This window comes from Bombus bifarius, unplaced genomic scaffold (assembly GCF_011952205.1).
Source record: "Bombus bifarius isolate JDL3187 unplaced genomic scaffold, Bbif_JDL3187 scf7180000008006, whole genome shotgun sequence".
NCBI lineage: Eukaryota > Metazoa > Arthropoda > Insecta > Hymenoptera > Apidae > Bombus > Bombus bifarius.
This window is the reverse complement of record NW_022884384.1, coordinates 779,409-803,152: the sequence shown is the minus strand read 5'-3', so window position 1 is coordinate 803,152 and position 23,744 is coordinate 779,409. Positions and strand designations below refer to the sequence as shown.

The window sequence follows — 23,744 nt, the reverse complement described above, 5'->3', positions numbered from 1 at the left end:
AGAGTCCTCGCTGCATTCGAGACGAATCCGATCGTCCTCGATACGTAGCTGCATCGCGGCTAGCGCAATACCGGTACAGCGACAGAAAAAAAAAACTGTAGAGAAAGAGAGTGGAAGGAAAGAGTTAGAAAAAGAAAGAAAACGAAGGGAATCATCGAGATGTATCGTATGAGATAGAGAGGTTGCGCACGTAACGCGGGGAAGACTCGAGAATCCGAAGGCGGTCTGCGTGTTCAATATTAATCGAATCGTCGTGCAAAGGATCGCATTCTCGCGAGCAATCTGGTTGGACCACGTAACGAACGACAGGTATTCGAGTATCGCGATGAGAGTCGGCAGAATTATTTTCGAAAGGGGATCGCGCCGCGCGATCTTTCTTTCGATGCGTCACACGATTGGTTGGCAATCGATCGACCCGCTTCTCTAACTGGTACAAGCGCATCCCGCGGACGACAGAGATAATCGTTCGACCTTATTTTCATGCCATCGCGCGGATCGGTTCGATACAAGGTGACTGGTTATGCTTCTTGAACGATGGCGAAGAAAACGCAAAGGGTGCAATCTGGAGGACATTACTGGGTTATGGCGCGGAATAACGACCAGACTGTGGATTGGACGTTTGTATTCGATACGTTTCGTTCGTTTATCGCTTTAGTTACCTAGCGAGTGTATCAAAGCGAAAGAATCGATGGCGATGGATCTGATAGAACCTATAGAATCTCTATAGAATCTGATAGAATAATATGAACGAAGTAATTGAAATTGCGTTTCGTTAGGGTTTTGAATTTAGGAATTTTTCTCATTCAAATTGCAATGGCAATATGCTGTGTATTTTACGGACGATTCTGTTCATTCGTAATGTTATAATTACATACGTATACGTATACGATACCAAAAGTTCCTTCGTTATGAAAGTATTAGTGTTCATCGGGACGAAAACGTGTAAAGAGATGCCTGAAGGAAGCAACGAAGGCGGCGCATATTCCTCTTCCGCCTAGCTTAACGTCAGCGAGGTCTCGCTTTTGCGGACAAACGGAAATTGTTCGTGCAGCGCAGCCGCAAAAATAAAGGAATCACGGTAAAACGTCGAGGCGAGCGATCCCCGTAGAAAAGCACGCGCGCCGACTCGCGGAGGACATTCGTCGGATTCCTAGAGTATCTCGGCCACTACTTGATGCGATGAAATGCCAGTGAGGAATTCATATATCGCGCACCAGTCATAAGGAAACGAAAGGTTTCGCGTGTCACCCGTATAATCGTCGTGCGTGCATTTCATCGACGAATAAGGAAACAATTAGACGAACGATGGAACGCGGCGTGAGCCAGCAAACGCACAAAGTTTCAGATACTGGTTCGTTGAAATCTGTCATTGTATGGATCTTATAATCGTCGTGTAGCCGAGTTGTAAAATGAAGTTATTAGAATGGTTACTGCGCGTACTGCGTTGACCTTATGCAGTTTTATAGAATTCTAAGAAGCGTAGAAGAATATTAATGAATTTCCGCAGTTGTTCGATGAGATATTACGAAGTAACTGTGCGCAACCAGTAGCCACAAGAGGTATTCGAAGGTATCTTTATTTTCCAGCGAAGCGTTCTTTTACCAAGTTCCATGTTTTATTTTCGTATTATTACATTTTTTATACGAAAGTGCTATCAAACGATATGAAATTTAAAGCCAGTCCTCGAATTTTGTCTCTACATTCTCAATGGCGTCGTTATTTCTTCAAAGTCAGAGATCAGTTTTGGAATTGTACGAGGTGTTCGATCAGGACGGAGTTTCGTCGGTTTAAGAGTTTCAATGGCCCGAGCTCAGGCGCCGAAATTAGTCAAGTTAAGGGAACATTTTTCGAAACGTGGAAATGCGATGGTTCCGCTGTCAGTCCCTCGAGTACTACGATCTAAATTGCCAAGACAAGTATATAGTCGAGGGTTTTGCTGGAATATTGCGAAACAAAATTATTTTGCTGGAACAAAATAATTATTCGTTAGCGTGAAAGCCCGAGCAAAAGTACCGTCTACGAAAACAAGTACGGTATCTTCATGAATACTTATTCAACTTTTTCTTTCTTTAATATCGACGTAAATAGGTATGAATTTAAGTACGAAATCATTTTAATTTATTCTTTTAATTATGAGACTCGTTCTTTTTATAAAAACAGCGCAGCGACTTTAATAACACGATTTATTTTATCGAAACCACTTTTAAAACAGGCCTAAGTACTTTCAATTAGCCATAGAAATTTCACCGCATCAAGTTAACAACAGCCAGACCTACAAACGATACATTCATTCGATCTGAAAATTATTTCTATCCTCAACGTTCGTAATGCCAATATATGGGATAGTGTTCCTTAAGCGCGCCTTAAAAGTATTTAATGGACCGAGCTCAATATTCATGCAAATTCCACGCTGCATATTCATGTATATACGATACATATAAGAAGAGGAAAATAAACTGCGTACCGAAATTGTAAAATCAGCTCCGTACAAAACGATCTTCGACAATTAATCGTTCGGGCTCGTCTAATCTATAACATAAACCTGGTTCCATTCGAAAGTCTACCATCTACCTTCGTCATATCGTCCTATTTTCCTCAAATTTCATACTTCTTTTAATCCCAAGACGCACGAAATTCCAACTGTTCAGAAATTAAAAGCTAAAGTTTCATTTCACCGGAAGCGTAGCGAGACGTCACAGGAGCCGCTTAATTCCCAGCACAATCCTTACGGGACACAGCTTCATCGCTGCGAGCATTCAGCCTCCTCCCTCGCCGACAAAACAGAAGAACAAGTCTCCGATAAAGTGCATTAAGTTATGCATCTCGGTTATGGCCGACGGGCGGCGGCACGGCGTTACGCCGCGAATGTAAAGAGCGGCTCTTTATTGGACAACTATTGGCCGGCGCGAACTTCGAACGAGCCGGCGGACGGTACATAGTAATAAGTTGGTAAAGGGTCCGGCGGTCGGTAGCGGACAGCCAGCCAGAGCATAACCTTTAGTACGTCGCTGCGGTAGGTAGCAGAAGTTATTGGTGACCGTATCGGATCGGCTCTGATAACAGGACACTAAAGGCCTCGTCTGTCCGGTATCTCTCGGGGGTCCCATGGCTTTTAACGCGCCTATTCCACCCCTCCCACTCTGCAGTCCACAGTGGCCTGGATAGCTTAGCGTCCACGAGAAAATTTCCCAGACTCACAGATCCATCGGTTGCCACGCCACTGCCACGATCCACGAATACGTTTTCATTTATATCGCGATACCGTAATATTACTCAAGGATATCTGGCTGGCACGATACTTACCCAGGGGGAGGAACATTAAATGGATAACGACGTGCGATTCTTTTTTTTGTGGATGGAAGAGGACTTATCGAGGAGAGATTCTCGGTTGCTTCTCTGTGTCTCACGAATGTGTTTTAAGCTTTGATCGTGGTGCGAGGCAGATGGTGGCGGGATCGAAGAGGTGGTCGATGCTCGACGAGTCAATGAAAGTATTGAGAATGGTCGATTGCAGCCTGCAATTCGAAGAATCGAATCCTGTTACGAATGCTGGGAAACGTGGATGAGTATATCGCGCGATAAAAAATGTAAGATTCTGAGAAGTTGACGTATGCTGGGGAAAAAAAGAAGGTTAATTGGAAACCATTGGAAATTCGCAAACCATTTCTAATCTCTGGAAAAGTGAGGGGGAGTAAAATACGTATTCACTCGCGTGCGTATGTACATATTCTCATAGTACGCGATAGTACAATCCGGTAAAAAAATGAACTCGAGGAGACGGCAGGAGAAATCCCGTCCATTAAAGGGAATCCAGAAACGTACTGCACCAACTACGAGTTCGTAAATCACGGGAATCTAATAAGGATCGCAGAGTATTTCCAAGCGATGGATCGTCGTGAATCATCGCTCGATACACATTCCCGCGAGCCTTTCCATTTAATTGAGACAGCCGGATCGCAAGCGGCGCGTGGCGCGAAACTTCAAAGCGAAGCAGACTGTACACTTCCGTTTCCATCGTGGATGTCCATCGATTAATTAGAAGACTCTTAGAAGGCTCTAAGGTGAGAATATGATAAAAATGACGGGTTATTAAGGGCAGAGAGTTCCTCGACACCCGGAGACTGGAATGCCGCTCTATTTATCGCCTTTACGATTATGTTGCCGCGAAATTCATAGCGTCGGCTCGCACGCGCAATTTACGCGGCCTGAAAATAAGAGGTCGAGCTCTCGGGGTGGAATGCGTTGAAGTCCAGCCATCGTTGGGTGACGCGTGGAATCGCGGCCGCCACGTGTTCCCGCCACTGACGCGTTAGTTGTCGCTGCCATTATCGTTCTCGCCAATATTAATGTCGACGAAAAACGCGCGGATTACGGTCGTGTCGCGGTATTCCGATATCGAGGTCACGATCCCCTTGCACTATGGAAATAACATTATCAACGAAATTTTGTACGTTGCGAGTTACGAGCGTCAGTGATAATTAATTATTTAATAGCTTTGCACGACAGTGACGAGGTAACGTTCGCAGCAAAGTCACGTTTCACGAAATACAACGTATTGTTAATCTGTTCTTCCTAATTCTTACATTACGGAGATAGTTGGTTCGCAGAATGTTATCGTTACTGAAATATTTCGCCATAATTTCCATTCGTAGGAATTTTGTTCGCTACGATTCTCCATTGTTTGGGAAATTTATCTGAAATCAGTTCGTCCACATTTTACTTGGATTGGTCAAAAATTCTCTTTAAAGGAGCACGGTACGAACTTGCGAATCCCAATAACTACTTCATGCAGCATCCTGGTATTGGAATGGCGATCGGCTTACTTTCCCCTGTTCCCAAAGTAGTTGGAATCGATGAGAAAGGAAGGGGGAGGATGAGGGCCGATCTCGTTGTAATTTGTCGGGCGAACGAGGGATCGCTCCATCGTCCACCTGGCTGGTTTGCTAATGAACTAAATTTAACTAAAGGGAACTCGTTCACCGGCGCCTTATCAATAGTCGTAATCCAGCGGCGCGGTCGAGATCTGTGGACTCTCATCTCCGTGGAAGATAGGAGAATCGTGTCGACGAATGGCCGTGTCCGGCAAACAAATTGCAAGATGCTCCGTGGTAGCTTGTTACCGACCCCGCCTCCCTCATCCTCTTTTCGTTGCTGATCGTCGTTTCGCTCGTTTTTCGCGACCGAGACGCGCCTTTTCATCCCTTTTTCGGTCGAGGTCCATTCTTTTTCGTATCGCCGCTTGTTCCTACCGTTCACCTTCGCTATTCGCCTTTGTCGAACAGAGAGTGACGCAGTTCCTCTCTCCGGTCAGAATTGATGTGGGAATCGGCCTGACGGACACCCAGTCATTCGTTTCGCCCGCGATCGATGAGGGTTGTCCGGTTTTACACGGTTTTCAGGAGCCGCCACGGTGTCGTCGCCATTGATCGACAAATTTTCAAATGGTTCGATGGATCGTCACGGAATCTATCGCGAGATATCCGCTTTAAACGTTGGAGCGCGATCTTATTGAACTTGGATATGAGCGTCGCTCTGATAGAAATGAATTTTCATTGAACGAACGTTGATAATACAACGTTCGATCTTTATTTACGACGATAAAACGGAGAATGTCTGATCAAATAGAATTTGATTTTCGTGAAACCTCTGGAAATCTTTTTACCTAAACGTGCTGATGTTGCTTAACGAACTACATGTAATCACACATAAATCGGTACCGTCCCCATACACCTTTCGGAAACGCCACATTTTTCTTTACCGTCTGTTCGTCCCATTAGACCGTGCAAGTCGAACGACCAACAACGAACCCGATCGAAAAAAGAGCAACGATCTTGGAACGTTCTGTCTAAGCGAACAACGAATTATCGACACGATTAATCCCCCACAGAACAGGCAAAAACTAGTCCCCAGAGAGAAAGGCCTGCAGATACTTTCGACGCAGAAACAAACGCAAGAACACCGACGAGCAATGATCACTGGGCTCTGTACACAACCGTGACCACAGTCGTATTCTCTCTGGATTCGCGGTGGAACATAAATCCAAATCAACGTCCGGGATCATCGAGGGTATTAAGCATTTTAATGGGGGTTGCAGGATGCAGAGGAAGTCTTTCTGTAGCGGACAGAGAAACCGAACACTGCAGGAAAGTGGAGAGAAGGAATTGCGATGGTGAACGGAGGAAGAAGAAGAAGAAGAAGGAGAAGGAGGAGAAGGAGACGATACGGAGATTCAGAGATCTATAAGACAAAAGAGGAAACAAATAAAGACGCGGTCTTAGGTTCGTGAAGTGACTCGACACCGGTGGTGCAGTAAAGGAGGGGATGAAAGAGAGGGGAAGGAAAGGAGGAGAGGAGGAACAGGCGCTCGCGCTTTGGAATGCTTTGAAAGACCGCGAGCAGCTCTCTCTGGGGCTAGAGCTGCTCGTTGGCTGCGAGGATGTCGAGGACGTGGACCGTTTCGAGGGAAGCCAGCGTTGCCTCGGGCGAAAGAGAAAAAGCAAAAGAGGAAGAGTCGACCGTCGCGGACAGGCTTGCTTCGATTAATTACCACATTGTCGTCTGACCGATGCTAGATGCTTAGCCGTGGTAATCTATGGAAGATTCGAACCGCGCCTCTGGTTTAATCCCTGCCGTACTTTTGTTGCTTTTTCGGTGTCGTTCTCCGTGCACCCTTCTGTGTTTCACGAATTATCAGCTGCTTTAATTGAATTGGTGTAAAGAGTGGTCTTTAGGGAAAAGAGGTTTCAGAGTGATACTCGCAGACTCTTATTCGAACCTTCTCGCCTTTGGGATTGGAGGATGCGTATTAAAAATTACCCTTTCCAATTTTCAGATACGTTTTACCAATTTTCTCAAAGATCGACCTTCGGATCGTCCTACGTCACTCATCTATTGCCTTAAAAAATCCATTGCTCGGTCCTGCTTCGAAGATTAACTATCTCAAATTCGGTATCTTGGCTCGCCGAACGTATCCTCGCCGTGACGATCAATTTCCTAGAACTACCTGATTCTCAAATTTCTGGAAAACGTAAATCACGCGAACAGTGAGTCGACGAAATGTTGCGGAAGACGAAGAGGAAGCGACTACCGTGTACCTCCGGACTCGTCGCTCAAGTTCATGATCAATTGCGCGTTCCCCGAATACCGGCGGTCATCGTTCGACGTCGCTCGACCGCGCCGCAAGTTTTCGCTGTTTCAGAATCACGCCGGTGATCTACTAGTCCGACATGGAATGTCGAACCGCGGTTTATTATAGTAGATAATGATAACATCTCGGAGGCGTAGCCGCGTTGGCGCGAATTTCGCGTCGCGCCATAGAGAGTGTGGCTTTGCTCTCGACCCACGCGTGCCCCGGCAGCCGCCATCAGTCACAGCATACATCAGCGTCAGCTTATTTTCGTGCGTTGCTACCCACCGCTGATGTATGAACGTAATTGGTTAGGCGGAGTACGCGACCCGCACCTACCCTCGATATGCACGCGAAAACGTTGCCTGTCAGCGAGACGAGAGTGAGAGGAGTCGCCTGGAGACGACAAACTGATTGGAGGGACGAGAAACGTGGCCCGAACACCGCTAGGACTTTGTTGCGTGCGAGGATATCACATGTTTATTTCGAGGGACGAGTCCAGCGAATGAAGTTTCCGAAGTCTCGTTTTTCGCCCGACAAACGATGCTTTCTAGTTTCGAAGCGCGACGAGTATCGCGAATCAAAGGTGGGTGTTGTAGTTCTCTATGGGGAGGGAAGAGAATCAATATTTTCATCAAAGTTGTTTATAGTTGTTCGATATGCAACAATGTAGCGAAGACTGTCGTTCTCTTTTCTTCGAGCCTTCGCGTTAAATCATGACTTTCAAAGTTACCAGATATTTTAGAAACTCGAGAAACGTTCGTTATTTTTTATTTTACGGGACGCTCTACACGCGACAAACAACTTTCTGCGAAGGTTCAAGGTTTCACGAATAATCACGATTCGAAGAATCGAATATAAGCGAGGATCCTGGCAAAGAGTTGGCACAGCCTAGAACTGGACCACGCGGGTCTCCCGGTCGATTTGCCAGGGTTAAACTTATACTTAACATTGTGCGCGCGTCCATTTGTCGCACTGGTCTCATTCGCACTGGGTCTCTCGCAACAGTAATGGCTACCACGACGCATACGCAACTGCAATTGCGTGTATCGTGCCGTCGAATGATGAGGATCGGGTATGCGTTCGCGTAGCATGACCGTGCATACATCTTCTCGGCCGATTGCGATCGTTCATTAGTGGGTCTGAGGCTGTAATTCATTGTACAAACCGTCGTTTATGGCGGCGAGTTAAACGCTCCTACGCGTCAGGCCTCGCTAACCGCCGTTTCATCAACTATAATTTCTTTGCGTTTAGCGTATATTTGTGCTAGGTAAGAGAAGATTGATAAGTCTATGATGCTCGTTTTAAGACGATTCTCTGGGATGAGATCAGGACGGTCTGCCGTATTTGCTCGATTTACGTTATTCGAAAAGAGAATTTTGGTATCTACTTATAATCGTCTAATTTTTCTATAAAAAAAATGTTATTTATTTTGTATAAATTAATATGAAACCTAATGCTTAAAGCAAAAGACTGGTAGACTGGACTTCCAATTAATTTATCGTACTTCGTTAGAAAAATCAATTGATTCATTCGTGCAACGTAATTACCATCTAATTATCACGCAACACTCGCAACAAAACTCACACATACGCTAAAGATCGAAATTTAATCCGACGATGAATTGCCTCGGACTAAACTCAACTCGGCGATAAACTCCAACTTAGCTGTCATAGTTTCAAGGAGAACGACTTTAAGCCGCAATTGCTATCAACACCGTTGTCTATGATCCTCTTTGCCACATATCGGTCCTATCTTCGAACAACCTGCGCGAACAATTTAATACCGCTGCTTAATCTCACTGCAACGCCATAAAATTATTTTCTAAGGCCATAAACAAGCATCAAAACAAGAATAACGTGTTCCTTATCGTGAGGGAATTCGACTGTTATTTAGTGGACACCAATCACGGTGCTTTCGCGATTCGGCTTATAACTCATGCGTACCCATCTGCCTGGCAGATTTATTCGCGATAGTTGGCGCAACAATAATAATAATGGCTACCGGCTACGTGTGCGCGACTGCGATCGCGCGTCCTTTATCATCGCGTCGAGACGGCATGCATCTCTTGCTCGCTAAAGCGTGCTTTCTTGGATCATTACGATCGTGTTCGGCACGATCTCGAGGATCGATGTAGGTACCGGCGGCACACGGCCCGCGCCGTCAGATAGGACACTAGCTATAATGAATATCGGCTGGACCGCGTGCGAGTCTCCTCGATTTATCTTGCTACTAATATACCCGCGTCTCTGCAGCCAGAATTCATTTATTCGCTTGGATTGCGCGTATCTCGAAATTGAAATTATAGAATAGAGGCGAAGCGATTGAAAATTATATAAAGAATGCTTTTAGTTTTACTTTTCGATCGACCGTGGTTCTGTGTCGTTAGTCATTTTCTTTCTGTCTGTATCTCTTTAAATGTCTTGTCCTTTTTTAAAGTAATTTATTCGTAAAAGTGTAAGATACTGGTTCGTCGCATTCTTACAGGATCTATTTATCAAACAGAGAAACGATCAACGAATCGAGCATTTCTATCGACAGATCTATTTAAGGGACGCGACGTCCAGAAAGCGCAGCGCCAGGGAAACGTTTGGCCTCGATATCAGGCGGGAAATGCTAGACGCCGTGATTAAAGCTAATTGACGCGTTCGTATTTCTCTAGCCATCATCGCGAGCACGGCGAGTCGCGTGAGTAATGTCGCAGGATTGTCTCGCGCGATCCCTGTTACCCTATGTACCCACCGCCGTTCACTTTCGATCTGCTCGTCAATCTGCCGACCTTCGACTCTCTATACAACGACGACAAAGACGACAGGATTCTGAGCTCTCGATAGCCAGCAGCTAAACGAACATAGAGGCTAGTTAAAATTATGTAGCAGCCTACGTGCTTGGCCGGTTTCCGTTCGAAACGCTCGCGTCCTCCGAGTTCCTCGAATAATCCACAGGCGGATTATGCGCGCGGAATTAATTGACGTCGAGGCGCGCGCCATGTTCCGCTTTCGAGACGATGAACCACGCGACTAACGGTCTCATCTATGGACTGTATATACACACGAGTGATCCTTTTTCTTTCGTTCTATGGATACGTCTTGGAGAATTGATCGAGCTACGATACCAGCGTCGAGCAATTGACATCAATTGTCTACGCTCGCCGTTCGTTCGTACTCTTCCGCGAATTCCTCAGCGACCTGCCGTGTCAGACGAGATACGAAGTTGAATCGAAGGGGAAAATTTGTTAGAGTTGGCGAACGGATATCTTTGATTTCGAGGAATTAGGCTGCGTTTCTTCTAGAGTAGCTTTTGATCGTGACAGTGATTCGTTGTATAATTTGCACACAATCGTAAATCCTATAACGATACCCCTCGCCATAAACACTGCCACCAATCAGACAATCAAGACGATCACCAATCAGACGATCCGTTAAAAATTCTCTAAACTTCAAAGAGAAGATTCGCAAAGAAGTCAGTACCAATAATTCTTTCACGATCCTCGCAATCTAGATCCTGAGGAATGTCTCGATCGAGCGCCGCCTGGGCGTCCCGACGCGACGCTCGAGCGGCTGCCATCTTTCGATCCATCGTGGCCGAATAGTTGGCTTGTCATGTCGCGTGCGCTCTCCTATCGGGACAGTTCGACGCGGTCGAAAAAATTCGAGCAGAATGCCATGACCCAGCGTGGCATTTGCATCCGTAGGATCTAATGAATAGCGAGCATTACGTCCTATTTGGTCTCATTGCGACCGGCCGTGACGATGCCAGTGCGCATAGCATAGCTCTCGCGCTATTTGCAGTCTGCCAGCAAGGAGTGGGGGGTACAATGGACGCCGACGCTTGGCGTCGGTATGTGCTCAATGGATGCTACCCCTCTTCTAAGGACGTCGCTCGTACGATTTACCTACTAAACGTCAGCCGAGACGACGACGCGTTTCCTCGATGGATTCGCCAAGTGACTGGCGGACAGATTATTGAGGAGGGTGGGGTAAGGGTGGTTCGAGGGTGGTAAAATCCCTGGAATTGTCCGCGCCGTTGCAGCTGGATGTCGAAGCGTTTCGTCGACGGGCATTTCGTTGCTCGCGGTCCACTTGGCCCTATAATATTTTGGTCAGACCTCGAGAGATGTCGATATCGTTGTTATGAGGGTCTTGTGATAGTTTGAAACGTGGATCGGTAAGGTTGATTGCTTGATCGAATGGTTGAGTAGGACGTTTGGGGAATTGATATTGGAACACTCGTGTCGTGGGTTTTTATACTTACATACGCGAAATGTACGATTTTCGTTGTATTGATTGTAATATCTTCTCTTCGATGCTTTCAACTGCTTGCGTATCGTTTCGTACGTTGTCCTGAAACTTCTTGAAAATCGATTGAAACGAGCTCCAGGTTTTAGCCTTTACGCGTGTAAATGATACACGCGTAAGAGTTTCTTAACGCAAAGAAGTAAATCTTAGTAGTTGATGACTTAGTCCAGTACGTTGCATGAATATTCAAATACTCGAGATCGTGGAAATGATTGACTATTCGAACTTTGATAAATAGAAATATCACAGTGATTCGTACAATGTACACGCGATGATAGAAGCGTATGAAAATGTTAGTCGAGGGATTTTGTGAAATTTATCAAGATACACGAAAGCAGTGGCATGAATTCTACTTAAACCGTGACTATCTAAATCACTGCGTGTGTAAGCATACGACGGTTAATAATCTTCAATCGGAGTTCATTTATCTTTCAGATGAATATCTTACAGAAGCTCGTATAAATTAAGTTACATTGTGTTAATATATCAATCGTCGTAGATAATAATATTTTCGAATACAGCAGAATATAGATATATTATCGTTTTTACAGTTGAACGTTCACCAAAGATCACTCGGGGCGGCAGGTCTTGAAATTTGTGCAGCTGGTGGAAGTGTTCCGCAAGGGCAACCGAGCAGCGCAGGTTCCGTCGGTTCGGCACCCAGTCCAGCATCGCCAAGGCCAACTCCTCAACCACGGCCACCCGTTGCATCGACCACTTCGCAACCCTCGAGAACGTTAGATGACGACAGATCCACGGACGGTGAGCTTTTACGATAACCATATTTTAATTTCCCATATTTTCCGAACTTGACCGTGACAGAATGCAAAAATTATTATATATGTAACCTATATAAACATAGGTTAACGAACATTAACATTTTTATAATGAAATATTATTATTAATTTCTCGATGAAAGATAACGTTGTGAATTAAGTTTCGGTATTCGACTATAAAAACTTTCGGTTCATGTTATTACATACTATAATTAATACCTGCTTACTCCTGGCAAATTTGCCCTATCTAATTGGTTTATAGCCGTAGGTACGGGCACTGCAGCGGAAGATTCAGACGATGGTGAGAGCATAGCGCAATACGTTAGCACAAATTGCGTGGTCTTCACTCATTACCGAGGGGATGCTGCGTCCGAGGTGGAGGAACACTTTCAAAGGGCATTGGCGCATGACAAACCGAAGGGTGAGTTATTAAAATTAAATATTTTACTTCCGAACGCGTAGAAATATAAATTACCATAAGAAAGTTATAAAAAGCTAACACTTGGACGAATAATAATTTCTACGTTTGCGACTTCTCTGTCGGCTTTTTTTATTTTGCGCAGACTTTAACCCGTCAAACGGCAACTGATCGTAAAATTATTCGTAAGCTGTGAAATATAAAGTACACGAATATTACGTCATAAGATATAAAATGTATGATTAACGATGAATGATAGATAAAAAAAAAAAGAAAATACAAGGGAAACACTTTGGTAGGCAGAGCTCAAACAAGCCGACAGTTATCTTAAACCTGCGAGAATAAATGCTGGAGCGCTATTCGTTCCAATTACGATCTCGTTTCGACGCTTCGACGTCATCGAAACACGCGAGTCGAAGATTGGACGGCGCGAGTCTGGACCGGGACTAATGCATCAAAGGGCGGTGATTTAAACGCATCGAGCGCGGACGCAACGCGGTCCCAGCGGAGGACGATAATAAAGTGCGCCATTAGGCCGCGACAACGCTAACAAGCCTCGTAACAATTGTACCGTCGTCGTACTCGGGGACTTAAAACCTTTGCTGTCGGTCTGTGGAAGGAGACGAAGAAGAAGGAGTGTAAGTTGCGCCACGCACAGAGGAAGCGAGGGCGAGAAAAAAATATCAGATGAAAAAGAAACAACAGGATGAAAGAGTAAGGAAGCGCTGCAGAAGTAAGTTCGTTGAATCTAAGGAACGAATGGAAAGTCGATGGTAGTTTGAAAGTTAAAGAATTTTTATTACGAGAATATTACAAAGACAGAGAATAAAGATATTACGAGATCCGATATAAACGATTCTCAAAGAATAATTATGAAGAAACAGAGCCATACGATATGCCACGCTTTTATCGCATTACCGATCTCTTCAACCAAATTACAAAAGAAAAATTTATTCCCCTCCAAATTTAGGGTATACTCGTACGAATAACCAAAAACTGCGCCAACTATATCAGGCAAATGCGTAAACCTAGTTCGGCATAATAAACCCGCGCAACAGAAGAAACAGCCGTCAGAATGCGTACAGCACGAACAAAGAATACAGCATACATATCGACAAGTTAAAATGAAGCATAAAGAAAGAAACATTCATATCGTCCTGAAAAGGAGTGGTAGGTGAGCAAAATATAGTCGGTGCGTTTGGACGACGAATGATCCACAGCTGAAGGGCCGAAAGCCGACGAAAGAAAGAGCCGGTTAACGAAAAAGGCCAGCATAGGGGGTTGTCGCGGTCGAAGTCGGTTTGGCAAGCGATCGGCGTAGCAGCCCGTCTATATCGGTATCGTTTAAGGCCGCATTTATCTCGCGGCAGTGCTCACGATCAGTTCACTAGCCTGCTTAGAATTCAAGACAACACGACCTAATTGTTATGTGCCGTGCGCCTCTCCCTCTTCTCTGCTTCATCCCTTCGCCCCTCGCTCTGTCCGCATGCTCGTTCGTTCCATCGAGACTACGCTTTCACGGCGTAGGAAAGGTAAATTAAGAGCTTCTCGGGCCTACGACGAGATGCACGCTGACTCAGGGAGACCCGTGAAAGCGTACCAGGGGTGAAGAAGGAGTGCAAAAGGTAGAGGAAGGGGTTGGGGAACGGGGAACGAAGAGACAGCGCCGGAGAAGACAGTTTTAGCCGCGGTATGCCGGCTAACATACGTACAAGGAGCGAACGTCTCTTACCGATGAACGTGTGCTCGAGAGAACAAAGACACCCCTCCGCAGGAAGATCAAGGGAGAAAGGCAACCGATAAGAAGGGTTGGGGATTGTTTGAACGCGTTGCGGCACGTGTTTGCGGTGAGTTGCGGAGAACTTCCGGAACCATCGCTGCGTTACGCGGTCTTATTAAATTGAATAGCTACGAGTTTGGATTATATCAAGTTCTTCCTAGGAAACATATCACGTGTACGAAGTCGAAACCCGCTTTTACGACTTGTTCCTTCGTTACTTTCGCTTCTACGTAGGTTATGGTTTGTAAATTACGCGGAGATTTCTCGGCTCGCGGACACGATAGAAGAAAATTTTGATTATCTAATAGATGGTACCTTTGTAACACGCGAAACGCATATTTAATTCCAGAATCAAATATTTTTGATGCCCGTAGCCTTCAAAGAAGTCCATTTCTACGTTCGAGAGGGCATAGGAGAATGATCGACTTTAGGTTCTTGCGTCGCGCTCGAAAGTCGAAATTTTGGCTGAAAATCGATGACGCGTTACATTCCCAAGAGAATGTTTCTTGCACGACGAAGAAATCGTATCTACGAGGGTTTTGCTTGGCTACCAGGCGGTACCAGGATACGGCTGGCATACGCTTAAGGGGACAGGATCGAAGGAGGCGAACGACACGACTAGCCGATAAACCGTTTTGCCCTCGAATGCTCGCCGATACGGGCGCATAAGCGACGCGACCATGATTATCCTGCTTTCTTGCGGCCAGAGCCTTCGAACGATTCTACGTGTTTGCGGCAACCTGATTTTCGTTGTTCGAATTGAATTAAAACTTATCGATGGCACGTCAATGCAAATTAACTATTGTCATTTTTGTCAACGTCGATTCTCTGTTACGACGAACAACTTCCTTATTCTACTTACGTTCCGACAGTAATACGTATGCAAGTAGAATTACCGCTTCATATCCAGACACAACATAGATACATAAATACATTTACTATTAGAGCATAAATTTCTTCGTGAAACAGATATCGTTTCTCCGTATACGACGTCCAGTTCAGCTCAATTATCGTTAATTTAACGATGGATTTTTAGATTTGACACGTACTTAAATACAGAAACAGGAGAGAGAACACCATGTAAGAAAAGGTGAAAAATAGACAGGTCTCGAGATCTAGTTCTCTTAGTGAGCGTGGCTGTCGCGTCGCGAGCTGAAAAATCGCACGCGTTTATCAACGCACATATTTCCGTTCAAAGGGTTAATTCGGAACGTCCGCTGCGGTGGGATCGGCTTATCGCGTCGCGTATGCCGCTCGGTCTGATGAGAATACGACGTCGGGAACGGCGGTAACGTTGAGTTCGGGAAATTGAGCGCGTCGTTCCAGTCGGTGGCGTCAAATTAACGCCCCGTTCACCAGCCACCGCGGCGCAACAGAGACGCAATTACTTGACATGGCCCTTACATGACGCCGCGCCGCGCCGTGGCGTCTTCAAAGGGGCTGCCGCGAGATTAGTCGCGATACCGTCTTCGGTCTACGGTCATGGTTTTTCAACGTTCCACGCTCGCTCCAAGCCGCGGATCACACGGATGAAAATTGCCGTGTAATCTATGACGCTATGCAATTTAACGTACCGTAATTGAGAACGTCCCGACCTGCACAATTCTATTCGTTTTTCGATCAATTTTACACCGTCGTACGGTAATTAGTCGATTATGAGCATTTATTGGAATCAGCTCTATCGAAATTCTGCATCCCCCGTTACCATTACGAAAAAGTAATACGAAAACAAACTCAAACTTCACAACCTTCATAACTCAAACGACTCTATAAAAGGAACCTTCCTTCAAACCTATTGCATTCTACTCTACTCTCTACCACTGTCAAAAGGAAAGAAAGAAAGAAACGATCATAGAATAAACTCTCGATCAACAAACTTTAAATCCAAGTACTGCACTCTGCCACGCAAAATCGTCGAAAAGGACAGCTTTCAACAGCGACTAACGGTGTCGTCGCTCATTCCGAATTGACTAACAAAAGCCTCGACGCAGAGGTAACAGGCATTAACACAAATCGAAAATAGACCGGAACGCGCCATTAGTTTGCTCGGCGAATCCGAATCCTCGGTCTGTGATGTGTAAGGCGTGAGTATACGTTTCTTTGGCCGTGGCCGCGAGTGCAATCAGAATAACGAGGCATCCGGTCGCACCGCCACATCAATCTGCCGTGGGTTACGTTTTGACGAATCGCGGCACCGCGACGCGAGACGTCTTTATAGAGGCACCTTCTGGCGCCGTGCCAACGCCACGCGTCGACGCCGAACAGCACGTCCAACGCGAGAAACTCATCCCCCGGCCCGTGTCAGCCGATTATTTTCCGCGGCTCTCGGAAATGAAACACCGAGGCCGCGACGCCACCGAAGATTTACCGACTACATTTGTATCGCGGTATCGCGGCCGCGAACGAACGATCGATGTCGAGTTGCTCGGTGAATAGCTGGAAGTGAATCATTGCCGACCAACTCGTCGGGAAAATGAATGTACCCCGAAAAAATTAACGAGCCCGACGTTGGTTCGTGAAATTGCTTTTCGCGATGTTTCTGTGAGTTTTAGCTTCGAGAGTTAGAGCCAGTTCCTTCGTTCAAAGAACCACTTGTTGTTTCGTCTGCGAAGGAGATGCAATTTATCGGCTACAGATTGTTACTCGTTGATATCGACCTTTTAGAAAGATCGATGGTTAATGGCAAGCTGGAATAGATAATGACTGGAAATATGCGTGTATACATACGGTATCCGTGTAATTTGAATATTTAATCAAGCGATATATTTGACACAGAGAATAATAATTCGAATGCCTCGCGAAAGCTTCAAGGTGCTCAACTTCGTCGCGATATTCATCCGAATACGTAGTACTTGTCGAAACATCTAAGTTATCACGCTGTGTTTGTAAAATTGGCAAAACACTCGTCTCATTTCGCATCGTACGAAACTGAACCGGATATACGAATATCGACGAACTCATGCGCTCTCTTCCATTTGTTCAAACACATGGAAACACGTTCGAGGAAGATTCGCAAAATCCCGTAACGATCTGCGAATCGTCAAAGGGTCCGGAACGATACTGTAACTCGATTGGGTATCGGATCGTCCCGGTAACAACTGACCCGCGACACTTTCAGCATAAAGAAGCCATGGAGCCGCATTGTTTCCCACGCGTGGAATGCCAGAATGGAAGGGGGGGTTCGTAGACGGTGAAACGCGTAAAATATGCTTTCTCGTCTCGAGAGCTGTAACCGGTATCGCGGATTGGTCGAGCGGCACGGCGTCATCCTCCTACACACGTATCAAGAAAGATTGACTAACTATCGCGTTAAATATTGCGATTTGCTTACGGGGGAGATGCAAGATAGCGGAACGGAACGGAAACCGGCCTCCACCACGTCCTTCGTTCCAACGTCCTTCGTCCTTCCTCCAACCCCGTGCTTCTCTCTGACTTCTTCGCCGCCGCCTCCCCACCCTTTTTCTTCTCTACCACCGCCAGGGTCTGTCTGCCCCTCTCTCATCCCTCTAACCCCCGGCCCGCTGTCCTCGGCCGACTGTCCTTTATTTATTAACGCAATTAAAGAAACAGAGTGTCGAGCGTCCACGGTCGGCTTTCTACTGTGCCGATGCCGCGGACCGGCTGCACGCTCGGCCAGAGAACTGGGAAACGGGCGGGAATCGATTCTACGCGAATGTGGTACCGATGAAGCCAGAAAGGGTCGTCGATGTCAAATTCACGCCGTGGATGCGAGTCTGATGTACTTGAGTTGGGAACGTGCATCGATCGATATCTGGAATTTTTATCACGATCCTACGTTGCTTTACGACGATTGTAAGTTAAAGATGAAGAATGTTTTACTTCCTGTTTAAACTTGCCTCTGAAGTCTGTCTCGTAGAAATCAGGACTGACTTGCTCTATAAATAATCATTTTCAGATTACTTTGTACGATTTTGTCACGAAGATGATAAGCCTTTAAAGATATTTTAAGGTACATTTTAATCTACAGAGTGTTCGTGTTTAATATCGTAAATGTCGAGTTTAAAAGGCGTTTTATCCTTCATTTACCGTAAACCTCTTTTTCTTTCTTGATAATATATCGTTGACTTGTTAGGTTCAACTCGTTAATTATCACATGTACGTACATGTGTAAGTATGTGTCATCTATTAAAGATAAATTACCGTACATCGAGCACTATGTATCAATCGATACTGGTAGGTTGCGCCACGTATAAATGAATAATTCATGCCTCTGTTTTATCAAACAGCTTTAGCGCTAGCCACTTTTTACATAGCCGTGTGTATTCTTGTCGACCCATACAAAGTAAACTTTATAATTAACGCGTTGCCCGAGCAAATGAAGATAAATTTTACAACAACCTATCTACTATTAACAAAACCGAACTCGCAATCAGTCAAATGCATATGATACATAAATAACTCGTGCATAATCCTCATAACGCTGTAACAGAATAACTAAAGCTGTGATAAAGATATAACGAAATAAAAAGTAAAATAACAATGAGGTAAGGTACTGAAACTACAATCGTACGATGAGAAAAGAAACCTTAAACGGAGGAATCTTTTTTTTAAGGACGAACCTTCGAAATATATTATTCGCTAAAGATATCAAGTCATCACCGTAATATATCTACGACAAGCAATATTAAAACACCCTAAGAAGAAACAGATGGCAATGGCAATAAAAGGACGCTAACATCCAGAAATAACAACGATTCGTAAATTGAATATTTTTTCTAAATTAGTTGACACATTTTCCATGGGATGGCGAGTCGCGGTGGAAGATGAGATCGAGGAAGAAGAGGAGGAATTAGAAATATAAATCGTCGGCTGGTTCGGTCTCGTTGGTTCAACCTTCGAATATGTGTTTGGATTGGCCGAAAGATCCTCGAGAGAGAAAGAGAGAGAGAGAAAAAGGAATCCCGGGACCAAGGACCCGGAGACTCGCGGGAGGATACACGACAAGCTTCTGGCTTTGGAGTGGTCGCTTGTAAAACAACCGAGCGGTACCTTTCTGTCGCGCGGTTCGATCCCGTGGGATCCGACTACCCGTTTATCGTGAGCCCTCGTAAGAATCGCGTGCTGGCCCGTGGGAAACGATACAAATATTTTAATAAACATTCTTGCCCAGTCGGAACGTCTAGCTTTCGAACAAAAATTATTGCGCCGATTGGCCCGGTGATCCGTGCAGGTTGGGATAGTCGATCGTAGAACTTATAACTTATCGTTGGAGACTCTTCGTGGAGAATTTCAGGGAACTGTGGTGTACTATGATATTTACAATCGTGCATACCTTCGTTCTCCAGTTATATACGTAACTTCATTCCTTGCAGTTACGTTAGCTCGTTAACCGGATTATTGCTTAATTTATTTGCTGCTACCGATATATGGCAACTCTTTCCCAGAAGATGCAGAATTGTTTTTATCAAAAAATACTCTTAGTTTGTGCAATAACGTTTGCCTTAACGTTATAGTCCGCCGGTTTGTTCGTCTTCGTCTCTGAAACGCATAAAAATAAGAGCACGCGCCGACTGCGTAAGTAGAATTAGATACTTAAAGTCAGACTACCAAGACTGCGAAGCTATTAACCAGGAAGTTCCATATTTATGAAATTCCAAATTGGTAAAGGCAAGCCAATTTCAATTTAGCTTTTGCACATATTGATATAACAAATTATAAATAAATAAAAGCGACACGTAAAAGAGATATTCGAGAGATTGATAACTAAAATATGTAGCAAATTAACTCATTAATTCCCTGGTTAATAAATTGAACGTTTGGTTTTAGAACAGGAAAATTGGACATCGTTTGAAAAATATTAAATTTCATACGAAATATATATATATATATATATATATATATATATATATACGAAAAGATTGCACCATTTTAATTGTAGAAATTATATGGCAATTTGTATTCGCTCGGATAAATAAGGAATTATTAAAAGCATTGTATTTTGTTGTAGAAAATATCTCTCCCATGTTCATGAGGAACTTCCCCCCTTCCTTCTGGAAGAGCCAGCATCCTGGCGAAGTCTACGAGTGTCCAACGGATCCATGGCATCCGCATTATCCACAGTATCACCACAGGTGAGCGTTCCTAACATTCCTTGTGTTGTCCTTAAAATATATCTCTACGTTAGAGGAAAATCTGTCCTAATACCATGTTTCTAAACCTTTTAAACTGACATTCGTATTATATTCCCATAAATCATAAATGATAAAGTAATTCGTTCGATTTTATTCGTAAAATTCATGTTTTCTTCGGAATTTCTTATTGGATGGATAAATAAATAACTGGAAATTATTACTACATCCAGTATACTCTCCAATCTTGATATGGACAGATTTTCAGATATTCTGATTACGATAAAAATAGGAAGAATAAAATTTACACGCGAGAGGATCCAAAGCAAGATACGATCGAGTATCTTGCGTTAAGATCCGAACAAACTTGTAAAGGAAATACAAAAAACTTACCAAAGAAATAGATCATAATCCTCGTAAACAATAGGAAATTGCGTATGAAATGATAACATTTTCACAAACTTTTCACTTCATATATCCATTTACATCGTTCGATCTATAGTTCTATCTAATGTACCACCTCGAGACACAAACCGCCATATTACATATCATTTAACATTCCTCTGCTTACTCCTTTCCACTCATCTCATTTTCAACAATATCAAACCAATCAGAATGCCCATTTCTTCTCTATTTCGCGTTCCATTCGTTCGAATCGCCAGCATCGCAACCTCTAATTAGAGACGAGTCCCATCGGAGAATCCGATGCAGTCATTCCAGCGCGACGTACTCTATTTTAAATTCGCGCGGCCTGTATCTCGCGGCGGTGCATTCACGCGCACGGCGCGAAATCAGCCCCGTGATTAATCGACGAAATCGTCGTTCGTTCGATTAACAGACGATAATGCGACCGATGCCTCGCGCATTCCAAAAATCCTCCTCCGGCAGGCGCGACACGCTCATTACGCGATAGCCTGCCGGGATAAACCTTCGAAAATGAATGTCGCAGCGGGTACGAGGGACGATGGAACGAGCGAAGCGGGGAAACACGTGAGAGAAGGGAAGTGTCTTTTGAAAAATGACGAAAGAAATGGGAGAAAAATCACGAGAAATCGAGGAAAGAGCCCGAACGAGCGGTGCGAGCAGATGCGGTACGAAGAGAAGGATAGATTAAACGAGCGTAGAAAAAGCGACACGGTGGCGAGGATGAGAAATAAGAGGAAAGGAGAAAGAACGGAGGCAAAGAGAAAACGAGACGTGAAAAATACAGAAAACCGTCGGGAGCAGGTACCCCTGTTCGAGAGATCTTTAGCGCTGATCTCGCGTCGGCCGCCGTATAAATTACCAGTCTGTCACCGTTCTTGAGAAGAGGCACGATATCGAGGATTCTTTTTCTCCTTTCCTCTCGCGTTACCTTTTCTTCGCCCTCTTCTTTTTCGTTCCTCCTTCTTTCACCCCTCGCATTTTCGTCGGTCTTTTTCCATCCGTTTCGATCCGTTCACGCGTTTATTCTACATATGCTGTTCGTTGTTACGTCCGTCTTACTCGGTACATCTGGTATTTCGCATCAGATAATCTAGAAATTGCGTTAGTTCTATAATACGTTTTCAAGGAAGAGAGATACCGAGAATGATTTTTACGATCTATTTTTCAGGGCTGTGCACGAGTATCACCACCATAACATGGCGACCGTGACGAGTTACGGTGGTTTGCTGTTGGGTGGTGCGCGAGGACTCGGCCACCATGCGGCGCATCACGCGCACTCCGCGGCCTCCTACAAGGACTGGCCGTCGGCGACGCCGTCGCAGTCCTTCGTCGACGCTTCCTCCGCACCCTCTTACCCGCACGGCTATTACGCACCCCTCTCTGGTGAGTAGACTCACGAATCTCATATATGTAGATTTCTTGCGTCGATACTTCGCCGCGAAATTAAATGATTCCAGGCTATGGCTTTCTGGTTTTTTAGTTCCTCTTGCTTCTGTGTTTTATCTTTAATCGTTTTACGAATATGTGAACATTTTTGGACATGCGATTCGCATTAAACGGGTTTCGTACTAAGTACGTGTAAAATAAAATCTATTTTCCAGATATTGAGAAATCGTGCGCAATATTGGCGAACATATCCACTGTACGATAAATTTCCTATATTCCTAAAAAGTAGTAGATGCTCGAAGAATTATGATATAATCAGAATTTTACGGAACCACCTGATATTTCAGACGGTGGATGTTCAAGCACGTTGATTCATATTCTTAGGGACACAACGACAGAAAGTTTCTTTCGAAAGGAAACGATCTCTTTCACCAATTAAACGTACCAAATATTTCGTATAATAACAGCGAGAATTCTTTGCCTATTTCATATGTACCTTCTGTATATTTGCACACTTTTAAATCTCCTATAAAAGCATAAGTATCTACCAGTCTATTTACCAGCAAATTACTCGACAATTTTCTCTCGGTAGCGCCCAGTCACTAGCTTCAGATTCCTCTTCCTCCGCGTTTTCTAATCCGCTCATGGGGGACAAGCTTTCCCTCTCTTATATAACTGGACGTTGGACTGCGGGAATCAAAACGGTGCGGCTCTTTTTGCGATGACGTGTCCCGGGCACCTTGGAAGTATAGTCGAAAAGAGTCGGGGCGAAATGTTTTACGGCTGTGCCGTGACTTTTTGTCGTCGGCATCGATGATTTCGGTGGGAGAGAACAACGAAGAAAGCACGAGTCCCTGAGAGCGTGGCAGCGCTATATCGGCCCCCATTAAGCTCTTATTAATTGCGAGCATCTGAGGGGCCGACCGACCTTTCTTGCGCGCTACCTGCGCGCCATTCTGCCTCCGTTCCCTCTTGCCGGCCGCCGCAAACGATGCTGCACTCTCGGCCTTCCAACTTTGATGTCGAGTCGATCCTCCTCCGACGAGATTTATCATGTAAATCGCGGATAAAAAGCCCGCTCGTCCTCCCCTCTGCTGCAACCCACTGGTCACCAGGCGTTCTCCTCTTTTTTCTTCCGTGTTTTCGGCACCGTGCACGATTCTATCGGATCGTGTAGCTGTGGATCGATCGGTTGCTCGCAAAGGGTGAAGAAACTCGGTTCGGAATTGAGCATTGCACGCGTGTTATAAAGTTTGTTAGCACGAGATCGGTGGAATTCGACGCTGGCGTGGGAAACGAACGTGTATGGCGCAGTTGTAACGCTAAACTACGATAGCGTTAGAAAAATAGAGAATGAACGTTTTTCTGCGGCAAGAATGTAGATTCTTCGGTCGTAACAACTCTATCCTTTCTACTCTTACATTTTTATCAACCCCGGCTTGATA

At 44.9% G+C, this 23,744-nt stretch overlaps 1 protein-coding gene across 2 annotated transcripts in view; it reads left to right on the top strand.

Annotated features, from left to right (window-relative positions):
* Positions 1-23,744, top strand: part of LOC117206348 (protein vestigial) — a 76,786-nt gene that overhangs the window by 42,875 nt on the left and 10,167 nt on the right. The window contains exons 2-5 of one of the 2 annotated variants that reach the window (XM_033445600.1): positions 11,976-12,186; positions 12,469-12,621; positions 20,367-20,490; positions 22,082-22,296. In XM_033445600.1, coding sequence (XP_033301491.1) covers positions 11,976-12,186; positions 12,469-12,621; positions 20,367-20,490; positions 22,082-22,296 — 703 coding nt within the window. Of the gene's footprint in view, positions 1-11,975; positions 12,187-12,462; positions 12,622-20,366; positions 20,491-22,081; positions 22,297-23,744 lie in introns of both variants that reach the window. The other variant, XM_033445599.1, reaches the window with a different exon arrangement.